Source organism: Mustela erminea, chromosome 6 (assembly GCF_009829155.1).
Source record: "Mustela erminea isolate mMusErm1 chromosome 6, mMusErm1.Pri, whole genome shotgun sequence".
NCBI lineage: Eukaryota > Metazoa > Chordata > Mammalia > Carnivora > Mustelidae > Mustela > Mustela erminea.
Genome location: NC_045619.1, coordinates 119,108,296 through 119,125,030, shown reverse-complemented (window position 1 = coordinate 119,125,030; position 16,735 = coordinate 119,108,296). Strand labels below are relative to the sequence as shown.

General features: G+C 38.7%; 1 protein-coding gene across 5 annotated transcripts; it reads right to left on the bottom strand.

Moving 5' to 3' along the window:
* Positions 1-312: 312 nt before the first annotated feature.
* Positions 313-15,995, bottom strand: MEIG1 (meiosis/spermiogenesis associated 1). 5 transcript variants are annotated; one of them, XM_032345699.1, is made up of 5 exons: positions 12,519-12,589; positions 12,146-12,260; positions 4,220-4,386; positions 549-687; positions 313-485 (listed from the first exon to the last, which is right to left on the bottom strand). In XM_032345699.1, exons 3-4 carry the CDS (start codon positions 4,355-4,357, stop codon positions 559-561), a joined length of 267 nt encoding a protein of 88 aa, XP_032201590.1. In that variant the 5' UTR covers positions 4,358-4,386; positions 12,146-12,260; positions 12,519-12,589; the 3' UTR covers positions 313-485; positions 549-558. The 5 variants fall into 5 exon arrangements, with proteins under 5 accessions (XP_032201590.1, XP_032201589.1, XP_032201591.1 ...); XM_032345698.1 differs by having other exon boundaries at positions 12,505-12,576; XM_032345700.1 differs by lacking the exons at positions 12,146-12,260; positions 12,519-12,589 and adding an exon at positions 15,790-15,995.
* Positions 15,996-16,735: the final 740 nt, after the last annotated feature.

Genomic DNA, 16,735 nt, shown 5'->3' with positions numbered 1-16,735 from the left:
AGTAGTCATTGGTTGAGGACTGCTCCTAGGGGCCGGCAGCCCTTGGCATTTCCAGTCTACTCAGCAAGAGGCAAAGGCAAAGCCTCTAGAAAAGAGGCAAGAGAAAGCCCTAGGGCCACAAGAGGCAGATCTGACAGTTCAAAATGGTGGTCTTGGAAAGTGGTAAAGGCTGGGGGCAGGGGTAGGGGTAAACCTGTAAACAACTAGCCTAATCACTGGGATGGTTTCAAATTGGGTTGTCTCTTTCTGTGCATCATGGTTACTCTACCTCGGTTAAAATAATCAGAAGAACAGGACCAAGACGAGTACAACTTTAATGCTTCTGCAATTATATTTTAGAATAGAACAGGCTGATTGATACCAGGTTTCATGGCTTTTGTGTTTCAAAACATTCAACTGAAGTCTGCATTTTGGATTATTTTGTAAAATGACATTTACATGATGTAGAATGAAGCAATGAAGTCTTAGATGATGACAACACGAAAGATGTTAGATGAAGCAATGATATAGAATGAAGCAATGAAGTCTTAGATGATGACAACACGGCAAGAACGAAAGCTAGTAAGCATAAATTTTGACTTTGTGGACTTCCTTGTCGTCACACTCCCTCTGTTTGTTGTAGTAATAGAAAGTATTGTCCCTTCTCTGGAGTTTCTTCACGTATCCCGTCTCTGGCCAACGATCTACCTGCACATCAGAAACCAGAATACAAATACTATGATGCTGGCTTTATTTTTATATAATAATTTATTATCAAATAGTTAATAGTATATCTCACATCCAAAAATTAAAGCATAAAATTAAATCTAAAAATACTTGAGCTCTCAAGAGAGTATTATGCACACCTCAAACACACCCTAAGTTGTACCCTTATACTGTAAAATAGCTAAGTTGGTGCTTCTTTCTAGATCCCAATTTCTAGATTTAAATTTCTACTCAGTGGCCAAGATAGAGGAAACATTCAAAACACTCTAAGCATTTTCTTTTATTTACAAATTATTTCAAACATCATTACTTCCTGGGACGCCTGGGTGACTCTGTTGGTTGGACGACTGCCTTTGGCTCAGGTCATGATCCCAGAGTCCAGGGATTGAGTCCCGCATTGGGCTCCCAGCTCCGTGGGGAGTCTGCTTCTCCCTCTGAACTTCTCCTTGCTCATGCTCTCTCTCACTGTCTCTCTCTCAAATAAATGAATGAAATCTTTAAAAAAAAGCATTACTACTTCCTAATATCTAAAAGTAATGCCTGAGGAGGAAGTTAGAGTCAGGCCCCACTCTGAAAGCACTTGGGTGCTGAGAATCAATGTCACAGCAGTGAGAGATGGAACCAGCTAGACTCAAGATACCTAAAGGTGCATATACAGTCCTCAAGTCCATATCACAAGTTCAGCTTGAAAACCAATTTTTTAAAAAGATTTTATTTTTTAAGCAATCTCTACACACACCATGGGGTTGGAACTTAAAACCCCGAGATTAAGAGTCTCATGGTCCACCAACTGAGCCAGCCAGGTGTCCCTTGAAATCCAATTTTTAATAGAAATTTGAGGTCATGAATCTAAATCTCCACTATCTTTTCTTACCTTTTCCCCACTATTCTTTCTCATACGTCATATAGGTTTGTTTATCATTTGGCTTGACCTAGTTTGGACATTTTTCTCCCTTTCCTCTCCAAATTCATGTTCTACTTTCTTGATCAGGTCAATGCACTTCTCTTGTTGTTTGGTATATTTCTTCTGGATTCTGTAAGATCTACTCTATCATTGCCAAAACCTGATCACTCAGGTATCATGGTCTAGATAATCAAATCTTCACCACCGCCTCTATAGGCAGCTTGTCACTTCTCATATGCCCCATCCATAAATCACAACTTTCCACTGGGATACGAATAGATCATGAATACAAAGGAATGCGTGGCCTTTGTTTTCTAACAGCACATTTTCATTTTTTATGTTGTCTCATTTATTTAATAATTGATGAAAATAGGTAGAAACATATTGGACAAACCTTGGCAGGCTCTCTGACATATACAGTATAAGAAAAAAAAAAAATCAATGGTTCCTGTCACTTAGGTCAGGTTTTTCTTTCATAGCTTCCATTGCCCCCAGCAGAGAAAGGAGGATGTTTTCAAGACACCATTATAGCTCTCTTCTTCTTGGGGCCAGGAGCAAGCTCTCTTTCATTTATTAGGGTCCTAAAAAGCATCTCATGCAGTGAAGAAATACCCTCCACAGAGCTATATTGGTTCCTATGCTCATCAACCCTTAGTCATTTTAAATAATAGCCTTTGTATTTTACAACTTTTTCTTCTTGGCTTTTCACTTGAGGACTCCCATTCAATGGAGGAAAGCTTCACTCCTTTCAGTAGAACAGAGTGGAGTGGTTTGGTCCTCAAGACCAGCTACAGAGGTCAGTAAACTTGAATAGCTCCTATGTCCCAAATGGACATATTCTTCAGGTGAGGAAAAATTAATTTGCTCAAACCCTTCCCACCTCTACCCACTGGTAGAGATATACCAATCAAGGCAAGAGTTTAATTACCATCCTGGCCTACCTTCAAGGCCCTCTGCAAATGTCTCTGGGGGCATGAAGCCCTTTTGGAGGATTGTCCCCCAGAGGATGTGATTTTGTCTTTCCCTAAATTCCTGCATCTTTTAAAAAGGCACATGTATTTTGACTTGCATAAATTTTTACTGTTCATGTCATTATTAATCTTCTATTCCAAGATAATAAAAGCTGTCAATCATTAAACACTTATCCTTCATTCACTCAACAATTCATTAAGCACTACAATGTTGAACACTTCAAACACATGATTTCATTTAATTCCTGTAACTATTTTCTAAAGCAGGCACTGCCATTACAATTCAACTGTTGAGCTCAGTCAACTTAAGAACCTTGTTCAGGATTGCTCGACGAATGAGGGAGAGGAACCAGGATTCAGACCCTGGAGAGGTTCCAAATCTGGTTCTCTTCCTACTGGCCCAGTCAGTTTCTTGAGGTCAGGTACTCATATTTTTATCTCCTAAACACTTGGCACGGAAATTTGCACATGGTAGTGACAGGGCTGAGGGCACGCTGCCCTAGAACATGGCACTTTGGCATACTGATGGTTTCTAGTTAAAGTTACTTGAGAAACTAGAGCATAAAGACTCTGGCCCTCCTCTCTGTACCCCTGAAAGCAGGAAAGAAATCCCCCCCCCCCCGCCGCCGTGAAAGGCACGCTCCCTGCACCTGGAGGTAGACAGACATCCTTATCACCAGAGACAGAGAATTCAGAGCCAAGAGGGCTGTGTAAATAAACTCTGTTTCATTTCCCCACTAATTAGTCCTTAAGACCAAGTCACTTTGTCTTGTCAGTTCTTCACACATTTCTTATTTCTTTTTCTAAAAGGTATATAAATGGCCTGCTTTGGTCACTTCTTGGGTCTAATATATTTGAGGCTCCCATATGTATGAAAGTGGATTAAACTTGTTTTTTCTCCTATTAATCTGTCATGGGTCAATTTGATTGTTAGACCAGCCAAAAGAACAAGGGAGAATTTTCTCCTTCCTTACAGTTTATACCCAATTAGTATTTACTGAAGTGAAATGCAAGACCTCTTCAAAACTGCCAAGTCATACAGTGAATAAGCTTGTTCTTCCCTATATCACACACACACACACGCACACACACACACACACACACACACACTCCTCTCACTTTGTGGGACTTCCCCTTCAAGGAGGTTCTTTGTGTTGTCTTAAATCTGATTTTACATCAGTCACATTATTGGGCACGAGAGTGTAATGCACAACCACAGTCATGGGCTCTTTAATAGTTCTCTGTCACTTATACTCTCCATAATAAAATCTAACCCCTTTACAATTCAGGATAAAAAAGAAACTGGAAAGAAGTTAATAGGTACACAACAAACTGAGTATCTGGCAATAGAATTACGTGAGTAAGGGAAAATGACTCTGCTTTTGTGGTGATCATCAACCCTTTATCTGGCAGAGCATGGTTGTTAAATAAAAGTTAGAAAGTTCTTAACATTTCCATGCTGAGGGACCACCTCTCTCTCTAGTCTACCTGAAAACCACTCCTCTGGGCCTCAGTCTCCTCATCAATAAAATGAGAGAATTGGAGTAGAGCTTTCTTTTAGTTATTCTCTGGTTCTTTGTTTGATTTTGATACTTTTCACTGAATATTTTGAGTTCAGGTTTGTAGACACATGGCTTACCATAGAAACTTGTTTCACTTGTTTATATTCAATTTCATCCCGATATCCTGCTTGCTGAAATCTGTACAGATTTTCTATCTCTTCTGACCATTTTTTGGCACGACTTATTGATTTTGGTTTCACGTCAGAGCTAGCCATGGCTACAGGGATCTTATTGCCAATTATTTCTGAAAGATGTTAAAACAAAATTAATAGCATAACAGCGACAACTTTGAAAGTCTCTTTTAAAATGAACACAAGTGGAATTAAAAAAAAAAACCTAGAATGAGAATCCCATGAAGTATATTAAATTTTAAACATTCAATTTCAAGACTGAGGAGGATTCATGCTCTACTTTGGAAATAAAAAAAACCCTGAAAGATACATAGGGAACTGTTTATTTCTTCATCACATAAAATTGCATTCTGAGCATAATGTCTTACTTCTGGTGTCCTAGGCAATAGTAAACACATTTCTGAAGTCACACTCTTATTTTTAACTACTCAGTAGATTGTCAAAACATCTCACCAACATTCCATTTGACTATATTCAAAACCGCATCCCCCACTTTTTTTTTTCCCTATAAAAGGAACACAAGATCAGTCTTCTGTCTTCTTATTCGTCTTGCTGAGAAGCAATGGTTTCCCCTTTTCCCATACCTTAACTACTTGGAGGTAGTCCAATCACTGCAATCCATTTACTCAGGAGGTCACTGTGACCCTGCTCCTGTGACAGCCCGATGTGAAAAGACAGACGCACACAAAGCCCATGAAAGCTGTATGACTCTATGATACTGAGATCACTGATTTTAAAACAATGTAAGCAGGCACCAATAGCTTTTGAAGTTCAAATAGTTCACTGGAGTATGCATGATTGTCTAGTCACCAAACTTCTAGAGTCAGTTTTTCAAAGACATGTCTTGCAGTTGTTTTCTCAGAGCCATCTTATTACCAAAATATGTATCAGTGAACTGAAATAAAGTGCCCAGAATTTTCACCATGATTCCTTCAATCCATTCTTCTATTAAAATATGTTTCTATTGGCTGAAATACATTAAATATAGACCTCATGAGTAGGTCCTCTAAATGGATCCTTATTTTTAAATTTTTTTCAATTACAATGACAAATACTCATTACAATAGTACCTCTGCACTCTCTACCTTGACTGCAGTCTGGAAGCAGGTGATCCTCATTCTGACCTAATGTAAGAAGGTCAATGGTAGCCTAAGGCTACATCCCAATGTCTATGTCATTCACCTCACTTGATCTCATCATACAGGCATTTTATCTTACATTATCACAAAAATAGTGAGTATAGGAAAATACATTTGGACAGGCTACATTCACATAGCTTCAAAACATATTATTATAATTGTTCTGTTTTATTATTGTTGATTTAATCTTTATCATAGACAGGTATGTACAGGAAAAAACATAGAATTTATAGGGTTAGGTACTACCTGTGGTTTGAAGCATCCAGTGGGGGGTTTTGGACTGTTACGCCCATAGATAAGTGGGGGCTAGTATGTGTTGAAAAGGTCAAAAATATATTGAAGTATAAAAAAAGAAAAGTCAAAATAATCATCACATCAATTAGAAGTATCCATTATCATCTTAAACATAAGATGAGTTAAGGCAGACTTTAAAAGTTTTATAAAAAAGAGTCTTACAATAAATGCTTTCAGAAGATTAATAAATTCAGCTCAGCCTGGATTTAATGAGGGGGAAGTAGGAAATGGACATAAAATTGATGGAATTTTTGAATTTCAGATAAATATTTCTTTAATGTGAAGGACGTGACCTAAAATTTCTCTCATAGTTAAAAAAGAGAGACTAGTGGAGACTGTTATTTTAACAAAAATAGATTAGTGGAGACTGTTAGGAGGCTAAGAGTCATTTGTTTGAATTTTATGTATCAATCATGTGCAAGTACCAATTGGCTCTTCCATGAAAAATAAGGGAATTGGTCCTATGCATCCCCCTAACTTCTGTAGACTTACAGAACTTAACATTACTTAACATTCTTTTTTTTTTATTTAAAGATTTTATTTATTTATTTGACAGAGAGAGATCAAAAGTAGACGGAGAGGCAGGCAGAGAGAGAGAGAGAGGGAAGCAGGCTCCCCGGGAGAGCCTGATGCGGGACTCGATCCCAGGACCCTGAGATCATGACCTGAGCCGAAGGCAGCAGCTTAACCCACTGAGCCACCCAGGAGCCCCCTTACTTACCATTCTAAAGGTTGTGGTATTCACATTCAACCTGAAACCAAAATTCTCACATTTGTTTGGGCTTAGCTCCAGATTTAAATGAATTAAAATGAAGTCATTTGAGTTACACAATTCACTCTGATGAATGTAGCAACTACCCAAATGGTTATATCATTAATATTGTTTGCATTTTTTTCATAATGCATACTAATTATATCTATATCAATATGAATATAGATATAGACTAGACCAAAGAAAATTAAGGTATTGTTAATATTTGACATTTTAAAAACTTTTGACCCTTGTTTATTAATTTCAGCTTAGGCTCATGTTGTATTTTAAGGCAATATATTGTTATTGTATGAATTTATGTAAAATATGGACTACCTGACAAAACAATAAACAAGCCATATTCCAGTGAAATCCTTGCCTTTCATTTCCATTCATTTTTTCAAATTTTCAAATTTTTATTTTTTGTTATTTTCAAAGTTTATTTTTATTTATTTATTGGTTTCTTTTTTAAAAAATTCAAATTTTATGAATTAACATATAATATATTAATAGTTTCAGAAGTAGAGTTCAGTGATTCATCAGTCTTATGTAACACCCAGGGCTCATTATATCACATGGCCTCCTTAATGTCCATCACCCAATTCCCCTATCACCCCCAACCCCCTTCCCTCCAGCAACCTTCAATTTGTTTCCTATGATTAAGAGTCTCTTATGGTTTGTCTCCCTCTGTGATTTTGTCTTTTTCTATTTTTTCCCTCCCTTCCCCTAAGATCCTGTTTTGTTTCTTAAATTCCACATATGATGAGATCATATAATTGTCTTTCTCTGACTGACTTATTTTGCTTAGCATATTACCCTCTAGTTCCAACCATGTCATTGCAAATAGAAAGATATCATTTTTTGATGACTGATTAATATACCATTGTCTATATATATACAACATCTTCTGTATTAATTCTCCTATCATTGGACATCTGGGCTCTTTCCATAGTTTGGCTACTGTGGACATTATTGCTATAAACATTGGGGTGCAGGTGCCCTTTCAGATCACTACATGTGTGATGCCAAGTGATATGGAGCATTTTTTCATGTTCTTTCGGCCATTTGGATGTCTCCTTTGAACAAATGTTTGTTCATGTTTTCTGTTCATTTCTTGACTAGATTTTTTGGTGTTTGGGTGTTGAGTTTGATAAGTTCTTTATAGGTTTTGGATACTAGCCTTTATCTGTTAAGATGTTTGCAAATATCTAGGGGAAATACAAATCTAAACCACAGTGAGATACCACTTCACACCAGTCAGAATGGCTAAAATTAACAAGTCAGGGAATGACAGATGCTGGCGAGGATGCAGAGAAAGGGGAACCCTCCTACACTGTTGGTGGGAATGCAAGCTGGTGCAACCACTCTGGAAAACAGCATAGTGGTTCCTCAAAAAGTTGAAAATGGAAATATCTTATGACCCAGCAATTGCACTACTGGGTATTTACCCTAAAGATACAAATGTAGTGATCTGAAGGGGCACGTGCACCCGAATGTTTATAGCAGCAATGTCCACAATAGCTAAACTATGGAAAGAACCTGGATGTCCATCAACAGATGAATGGATAAAGAAGCTGTGGTATATATATACAATGGAATACTATGCAACCATCAAAAGAAATGAAATCTTGCCATTTGTGATGACGTGGATGGAACTAGAGGGTATTATGCTTAGTGAAATAAGACAAGATCATATGATCTCCCTGATATGAGGACATGGAGATGCAACATGGGGGGGGTTGGGGGGTAGGAAAAGAATAAATAAAACAAGATGGGGTCGGAAGGGAGACAAACCATAAGAGACTCTTAATGTCACAAAACAAACTGAGGGGGGGCAGGGGGAGAGGGGTAGGGAGAGGGTGGTGGGGTTATGGACATTGGGGAGGGTATGTGCTATGGTGAGTGCTGTGAAGTGTGTAAACCTGGCAATTCACAGACCTGTACCCCTGGGGCTAATAATACATTATATGTTATAGAAATACATTATATGTATATAATACATTATATGTTATAGAAAAATTTAAAAATTTAATTTAAAAAAGATGTTTGCAAATATCTTTTCCTATTCTGTCAGTTGTCTTTTGGTTTTGTTGACTGTCCTTTGCTGTGCAAGAGCTTTTTATCTTTTAAGTCTCAATAGCTCCTTTTTGCCTTTGTTTCTCTTGCCTTTGGAGACATGTCTAGCAAGAAGTTGCTATGGGCAAGGTCACAGAGATTGTTGCCTGTGTTCTCTAGGATTTTGATGGATTCCTGTTTTACATTTAGGTCTTTCATCCACTTTGAGTATATTTTTGTGTGTGGTATAAGAAAATGGTCTAGTTTCATTCTCTTGCATGTGGCTGTCCAATTTTCCCAACACCATTTGTTGAAGAGACTTGTCTTTTTTCCATTGGATAGTCTTTCCTGCTTGGTCAAAGATTAGTTTACCGTAGAGTTGAGGGTCCATTTCTGGAGTCTCTAGTCTGTTCCATTGATCTTTGAGTCTGTTTTTGTGACAGCACCATACTGTCACAAAAATTGTACTAGGGCTTGAAATTCAGAATTGTGATGTCACCAACTTTGGGTTTCCTTTTCAACATCACTTTTGCTATTTGAGGTCTTTTCTGGTTCCATAAAATTTTGGGGATTATTTGTTCCAGCTCTGTGGAAAAAAATTGATGGTATTTTGATAGGGATTGCATTGAATGTACAGATTGCTCTAGGTGGCATAGATATTTTAACAATATTTGTTCTTCCAATCCATGAGCATGGGATATTTTTCTATTTATGTGTGTCTTCCTCAATTTCTTTCATGAGTATTCTATAGTTTTTTGAGTACAGATCCTTTGCCTCTTTGGTTAGTTTTATTCCTAGGTATCTTATGGTTTTTAGTGTAATTATAAATGGGATTGCCTTAATTTCTCTTTCTTCTTTCTCATTGTTAGTATATAAAAATGCAACCGATTTCTGTACATTGATTTTGTATCCTGCCACTTTGAATTCCTGTATGCGTTCTAGCAATTTTGGGGTGGAGTCTTTTGGGTTTTCCACATAGAATATCATGTCATCTGAGAAGAGTGAGAGTTTGACTTCTTCTTTGCTGATTCAGATGCTTTTTATTACTTTTTGTTGTCTGATTGCTGAGGCTAGGACTTCTAGTACTATGTTGAACAACAGTGGTGAGAGTGGACATCCCTGTTATGTTCCTGACCTTAGGGGTAAAGCTCTCAGTTTTTCCCCATTGAGAATGATATTTGCTGTGGGGTTTTCGAATATGACTTTTAGGATATTGAGGTATATACCATCACCATATTGTGAAGAATTTTAGTCAAGAAAGGATGCTGTTCTTTGTCAAATGCCTTTTCTGCATCTATTGAGAGTATCATATGGTTCTTGTCTTTCCTTTTATTAATATAGCATATCACATTGATTTGTAAATGTTGAACCACCCTTGTAGCCCAGGAATAAATCCCGCTTGGTTGTGGTGAATAATCCTTTTAATGTACTGTTGGATGCTACTGGCTAGTATCTTGGTGAGAATTTTTGCATCCATGTTCATCAGGGATATCAGTCTTTTTGATGAGGTCTTTGTCTAGTTTGGGATCAAGGTAATGCTGGCCTTGTAAAAAGAGTTTGCAAATTTTCCTTATATTTCTATTTTTTGAAACAGCTTCAGAAGAATAGGCATTAATACTTCTTTGCATGTTTGTTACAATTCCTCTGGGAAGCCATCCAGCCTGGACTCTTGTTTGTTGGGAGATTTTTGATTACCGCTTCAATTTCCTTGTTGGTTACAGGTCTCTTTAGGTTTTCTATTTCCTCCTGTTTCAGTTTTGGTAGTTTATACATCTCTAGGAATGCATCCATTTCTTCCAGATTACCTAATTTGTTGGCGTATAGTTGCTCATAATATATTCTTTTTTTTAAAAGATTTTATTTATTTATTTGACAGACAGAGATCACAAGTAGGCAGAGAGACAGGCAGAGAGAGAGGAGGAAGCAGGCTCCCTGCTGAGCAGAGAGCCCGATGTGGGACTTGATCCCAGGATCCTGGGATCATGACCTGAGCCAAAGGCAGAGGCTTTAACCCACTGAGCCACCCAGACGCCCATCATAATACATTCTTATAACTATTTGTATTTCTTTGGTGTTGGTGATCTCTCCTCTTTGATTTATGATTTTATTAATTTGGGTCCTTTCTCTTTTCTTTTTGGTAAGTGTGGCCGGGGATTTATTGATCTTATTGTTTCAAAGAACCAGCTCCTATTTTGTTGGTTCTACTGTTCTTTTGGTTTCTATTTCATTTCCATTCATTTCAGTGGGAGGCTCACTGCTTTGTTGCTGCACACTAGGTATGGCCAACAGTGAGTTCGACATGTGTGATACAGCCTGACAATCCATTAACATATACAACCATATATAACCTATTTTTTATAGAAAAATAACACTATGAAACATGAAAGGAAAAGTGCAAATTCGCTGTATAAAAATACTTTCAGAATTAGTCATGTTTGTTATATGAATTTAGTGACTGTATTATATTGCTTTTATAGATAAAGCACACTTTCTAAAAGTCGTGGCACAATCATACTTTTTGTTTTACCCAAACCATTTTTGCTTTAGGCTTGACTTTTTCATACCTAACAAAATACTTTAATATACTCGTATTCATTCAAAAACTATTTTCCTGAATGTCATCTAGATAACATTTTGCCACTTTCCAGCAAAACAGTTATGTAAACTATAAATATAAAAATAAAAATGCTTTCAACAAGGGTTCCTGGGTGGCTCAGTTGGTTAAGCATCTGCCTTTGGGTCAGGTAATGATCTCATGGGTCTTGGGATTGAGTCCTGCTTCCGGCTTCCTGCTAGGGAGTGGGTGGGAGTCTGCTTCTCTCTCTCTCTCTGCTCCTCCCCCTCTTGTACATGCATGCATGCACTCGCTCTCTTTCAAATAAATAAAATCTTTTAAAAAATAAAAAAAAATTGCTTTCAACAGAAGAGCTGTCCAACAGAAGAGTTGAACTACTGCAGGAAAAAGACCCATTTTTTTCCTCAGTGGAAATATGTATCCTCTACACATATTAGCTATTTCAAAACTTTGTTTTCCCACAATAGCTAAAGGGAACATAAATGCATTTTCACCATAATACTGTAACTACAGGTTACTGTAACTATACTATATAGTGGTGGTGCAAACCCCCCCCTAAATTTTTGTCTCCCTTATTACTTACTTTCTACTTATTAAAAACAGAATGAAACTAAAATTGGGAAAGATCAACTTACAGTTTTTCAATTAAATAATTAAGTAATTCTGGGAAGTTCAGTGACAATATTAATCCCGCTAGTAACATTCAGCACTTTGAAATTTAGTGGTTTTACTTTGCCAAGAGTTGTGGCAAAACTACAACACTATGTTGTAGCTACAGAAACAGGAAATGGCAATGGTTGACTTTCTAGTTTTGCAAAATTCTAATTTTATTAAACAGTATTAAGTTTATATAGGTATTTTAAAAACTCAGCAATATCAAACCCTTGACAATCTCGTTTTAATCTGAGATCAAAGCCTTTGATGTACGTTATCTCTAACTCCTTTCTATGCAAAAGTCCTTTTCATTTCCTTGTTCGCTCTGAAAACTGCTTTTTGCCTTTAGTTGTATTAAAACCCCAAGAGCATTAATTAGTATTGCCAAACCTCCATTTCTTTACCTATTTTATTCTGTTCCTAGATGTATCAGGATATGGCAAAGGAGCTGATCAGTTAACATTCCTGGGCTTGTTCTCCGAACCGTGAAAAGGTCTCATTTAGAAGGTCTTAGGTCCGCTTGGAAGTTACGGGGAAATCAGATTTTGAAAGTCAAGGAGTAGCAGGTAAAGACCCCTGCTAACCCAGAAAATTAGAGAAGCAAGCCGGGCAAATCTCAGAAATCACAAAGACGGGTCGGAGCAGAAGGGGCGGAGCCGAGGGTTCCGGGGCGGGGCCCGGGCGGGCACAGAGTAGGGGGCGGGCCGTTCGGGCCCCTCGGGACGTGTCCACCCACCCCCTGGGTCCCGCTCTCCGTGGTTACCCTCGCAGGCCGACCTGGAGAGGCCGAGGCACCCCGCCCGGGAGCTCGCAGGAGAGCGCGGCGGTGCTCGTGTTCTCCACTCAGGAATCCGTGGGCTGGGCAGCGAGAGGCCAACTGTCGTGCCTCGGCGACCGTCGCATCCCCTAGCAACGCGTGGCGCCCCTAGCTCCGGCCCCACCCCCTGCGAGAGGGCCCTAGCGCGCAGGTGCGAGGGCGGAGACGGGCGGTTTGGAGAGACAAAGCTGACGCCAGGATGGGCATCCTGCAGGGGCTGACCCCTAGGCAGAGGAATCGAGCAGAATGTGTTATTTGTTTCTACAGTACCAGACAGAATTCCATTGGAGATTTTGGTTCCTGCGAGTAGATCCCTCATGTCTGTCCCACCCTATTTCTCATTTTGTTGAAACTAAATGAACCGGTCAATTCACAGATTAGAGCTTAGTGATTGGCAATTTATAAACCCACAATCAACAACATCCATAATTTAGATGACTTTTCTCTATCATTACCTTTATCTGTATATTTAAAATACTATCGATTTACTTAATAATTCCCAAATTTATTTCCTCAACTCAAATCTCTTTCTGAATTCCAGACCTGTATCTCTCTATCTCTCTCTGAATTCCAGACCTGCCTATATTCAACATCCACCTAGTTGTCCCAAACAGCCCTCTCCAAAGTCCCCTCCCCAGCCTTAACTAACTGGCTCCTAGAGTCCACTCTGTCTTGCCCTATTTATCCGTCACTGTTAGCTTTTCTGTTCCCACGAAGTCCAAGCCGCTATCACCCCGCCCCCCACGCTGGTTATTGCAATAATCTGCAACAGGTGTCTCTTGATCCCCCCTGGTCTATTGTCAACACAACAGTCTGTGAAATCTGTTTAAGACATAACTCAGATTGTGTCATTTCTCTCCTCGCAGTCTTGCAATGGCTTCTCATCTTACAGAGTAAAATCAACAAAACCCTACAAGGGTTGCATAATTCCCCTTCCCTTGCTCTGGAGCCGTCCATCACTCCATTCCAGCCACACTGATCTGCTGGTTGTTCCTGGCCAAGCTTCCAGCTTGAGGCCTTAGCTGTGGCTGCTGCATCAGGCTCTCTATCTTACCCCTTACTACGTTCTAGTGTTTCTTCCGTCCACAGCACTTATCACCACTTATTATACTATTTAAATTGCTTCTTTCTTAATTTTATTGTTTATCTTCTGCAAGAACATAATTTCCACATTTCCATAAAGACAGAGGTCTTGTTGACCAAATTTCTAGAATAGTACCTAGTGCACAAGAGGTGCCAAAGCAATATATTTCGAATGAATATCTTTCACCACCATGGCCACTCGGATGCTCTGGGAGCAGTATAGCATCACGTCTAAGGCATGACCTTGGATTTGGATCTTGTTTCTACTACTTAGTTGTCTAGGCTGCGGTAGAGATCTTGCATTTCTAACAGGTGCTCTCCCAGGGCCCACACATGGAGAAACACTCTTCTGATTCACTTATTATTCTCTTGTTTCAAACCATCCAGGCTTCTCGCCGTTGCTCAAGTTAAAGTTTGAACTGTTTGCCTTGGTGTATAAGGCCCTCGTGGTCTGGTCCCTTAGCTAGTTTAACCTTGACTTCCCCTGGTAAATCCCTATTATTTCATCCCTTTGACCTAAGTGCTTTCGATTAAAAGGAACTATTTGCAGAATGCAGACTGAATAAAAGCCCATTCCAGGGACTTCAGTTGTTCCTGTGCTCAGAAGCTGAACTTGAGTTAACCTTCTCCGCTATGTTTTTCTTTCTCCTTGCAGAATTGAGCTCTTTTGCTCGGTCTTTGCACTGCATTCTTAGCAGGTTTCCAATAAAATTCTGTAAAACTTCTTGCATTTATTTCCATGAGTTTCTACTTCTGCCAGACTGTAAGGTCTCATGCCAAGGATGATTCCTTTATGTACAACCGGGTTCAAGCACAGTGTTTGGTATTTAGTAGATGCCCAGTAAATAGTAATAAGAGCTAATATTTATAGAACATTTACCATTGTCTGGGGCTTTGGTTAGACTTTATTTAGTTAGTTTGTCTTAGTTGAATAATAACACTTTAATCAATCAGAGGGTTGAGAGTAGGAGGTGTGAAGAAGAGATATGGGTGGTGAAGACATGCATGAAACTAATGCAAAATAAACATACATAGTGATTTTTTCAAAGCCACCTTCTGTTATGTGAGTTAGCCATGCAGTGTCTTCTTAACTTTCTACAGAAGGGATATCCTTGTCCATCTGGTTCAGTTTGTGTACCTTCTCCCATATACTCTCCAAACATTTTGAAAATAAATCCATTGAGCGATAATTGAAATGCAATAACTAGCACATATTTAACAGCCTATAATTTGAGAAGTTTGACATATGCATACACCTGTGAAATCATCACCACAATCAAGTTAATGAACTTGTTTCCTGTGCCCCCAGTCAACTATTGATTTGCTTTCTGTTGCTTTGGATCAGTTCACAATTTTCATAATTTTATATAAGTGGAATCATAGAATATGATCTTGGATTTCCAGCTTCCAGAACTCTGAGGCAATGAAATTTCTGTTGGGGAAGTCACCCAGTCTGCGGTGCTTGTTACAGCAGCCCTAGCACACTTTAAAAAAATACATTATCTCCTTGTATGCTTCCTTGTAGACATTTTATGTCTGTTATTATGAAGGAATAGCATAGAATATAGTAAATTTATAATGTAAGTTAATTTAGATTGACAACAGTTTATAAGTGAAGAAAAATATATCCTGTAGTTATTTCCCAACAGACTTACACCTACCTCAATAATGATTTTTTTGGTATGTAACATGCACTTAGTAGCAGTTTTCAATTCCTTTTAGGGACATCAAGGACTTAGAAGTCTGAAGAGCTTGGACTTGCAGAAAGATTCCTGATGTGGGATGAGGAAGTAGAGCAGAGCCAATGTTGTTGAGTACATTTCAATTTTCTTTACTAGCAGCCGCAGGAGGAATTTCTCTTGGGACTCAATAATCAGAAAATTGGACTTCTCCTGAAAATCTGTTATAGTTATGTCTTGAGGATGTGTAAGGCTAGTGATTATGGCTTCTTCTAGAAGAGCCAAATAATTGGCTTATGTTTTCCAATGGTTTGTGCGTGTCTGTGGCTCTACTTACCCACCTTCGCTGTTTTCTGACCTATCTGTTCCCCCTTACCCTTTACTCTGTGACACTGTACCCATTGTGGAAAGAAGAGAGAATAAATAAGTGGTTAGATAAGCATATGACTATTATCTTGACCTGCCTTACCAGGAGTTCCACATCCTGTCAGAGGTAGACACACCAGATTCTCCAGATCCCAGTCTCACTGCAGAATTTGTTTTTAGGTATATACAGCTTAGCCCTCCTTTATTCTAAGACAAACCATCCTATACCAAATCAAAGGTGTTGGCAATAGGTACTAACAGAATGCTTTACTCAAATGATTATGATGTCTATACTGCTCCTACTCTGCCTCATCTTCCTCCCTTTCTTTTTCGTCACCTTTGAGAAATCTCTATTTAAATAGAACTCCGAGTACCATGGCTGCAGGAAAATGCTGATATTCTGTGAGGGTGGCACTCTGATTCTTGATTCCACTGCTTAAAATTCATTGTTCTTGGATCTTCCCCCCCGAATTATTTTGTGTCTTTGTGGAAGCATTTGTTTATCATATTCTGCAAATGTCCTGTCTCCAAATGGGTTGAAAACCTACCTGAAGGCACATCTTAGTCATATATGTAATAAACTGCAAGGCTTATTATAATGTAATACACAAAACAACACCTCAAGAGTGTTTGAGTTGTTTCTGATTATTAATATTGTGGTGTTTAAGGAGACTTGAACCATTCAGTGGGATGGGGTCCCTCTTGGGCTCCTTGCTCAGCTGGGAGCCTGCTTCTCCCTCAGCCTGCTGCTTCCCTGCTTGTTCTCTCTCTCTGTGAAATAAATAAATTAAAATCTTTTAAAATAATAAAAAAAAAGTGAATGAGTAAATAAATGGAAGCGGGAACTAACAAGTTATTGAATCTACCATGAGTCACATACAATTTTTTTCTCATACAATCCTCATGGTTACCCCCTAAGGTAGAAACTGGGAAGAAAAGTAAAGAAGGGAAATTGAGTTGGGCTTTCAGGCTCTCAGTAGACAAGCAGGAGGTGGAACGAAGTCTGATTTCAAAGCGAAGCTTTGCATAGCCCTTCGCATCTTGGCATC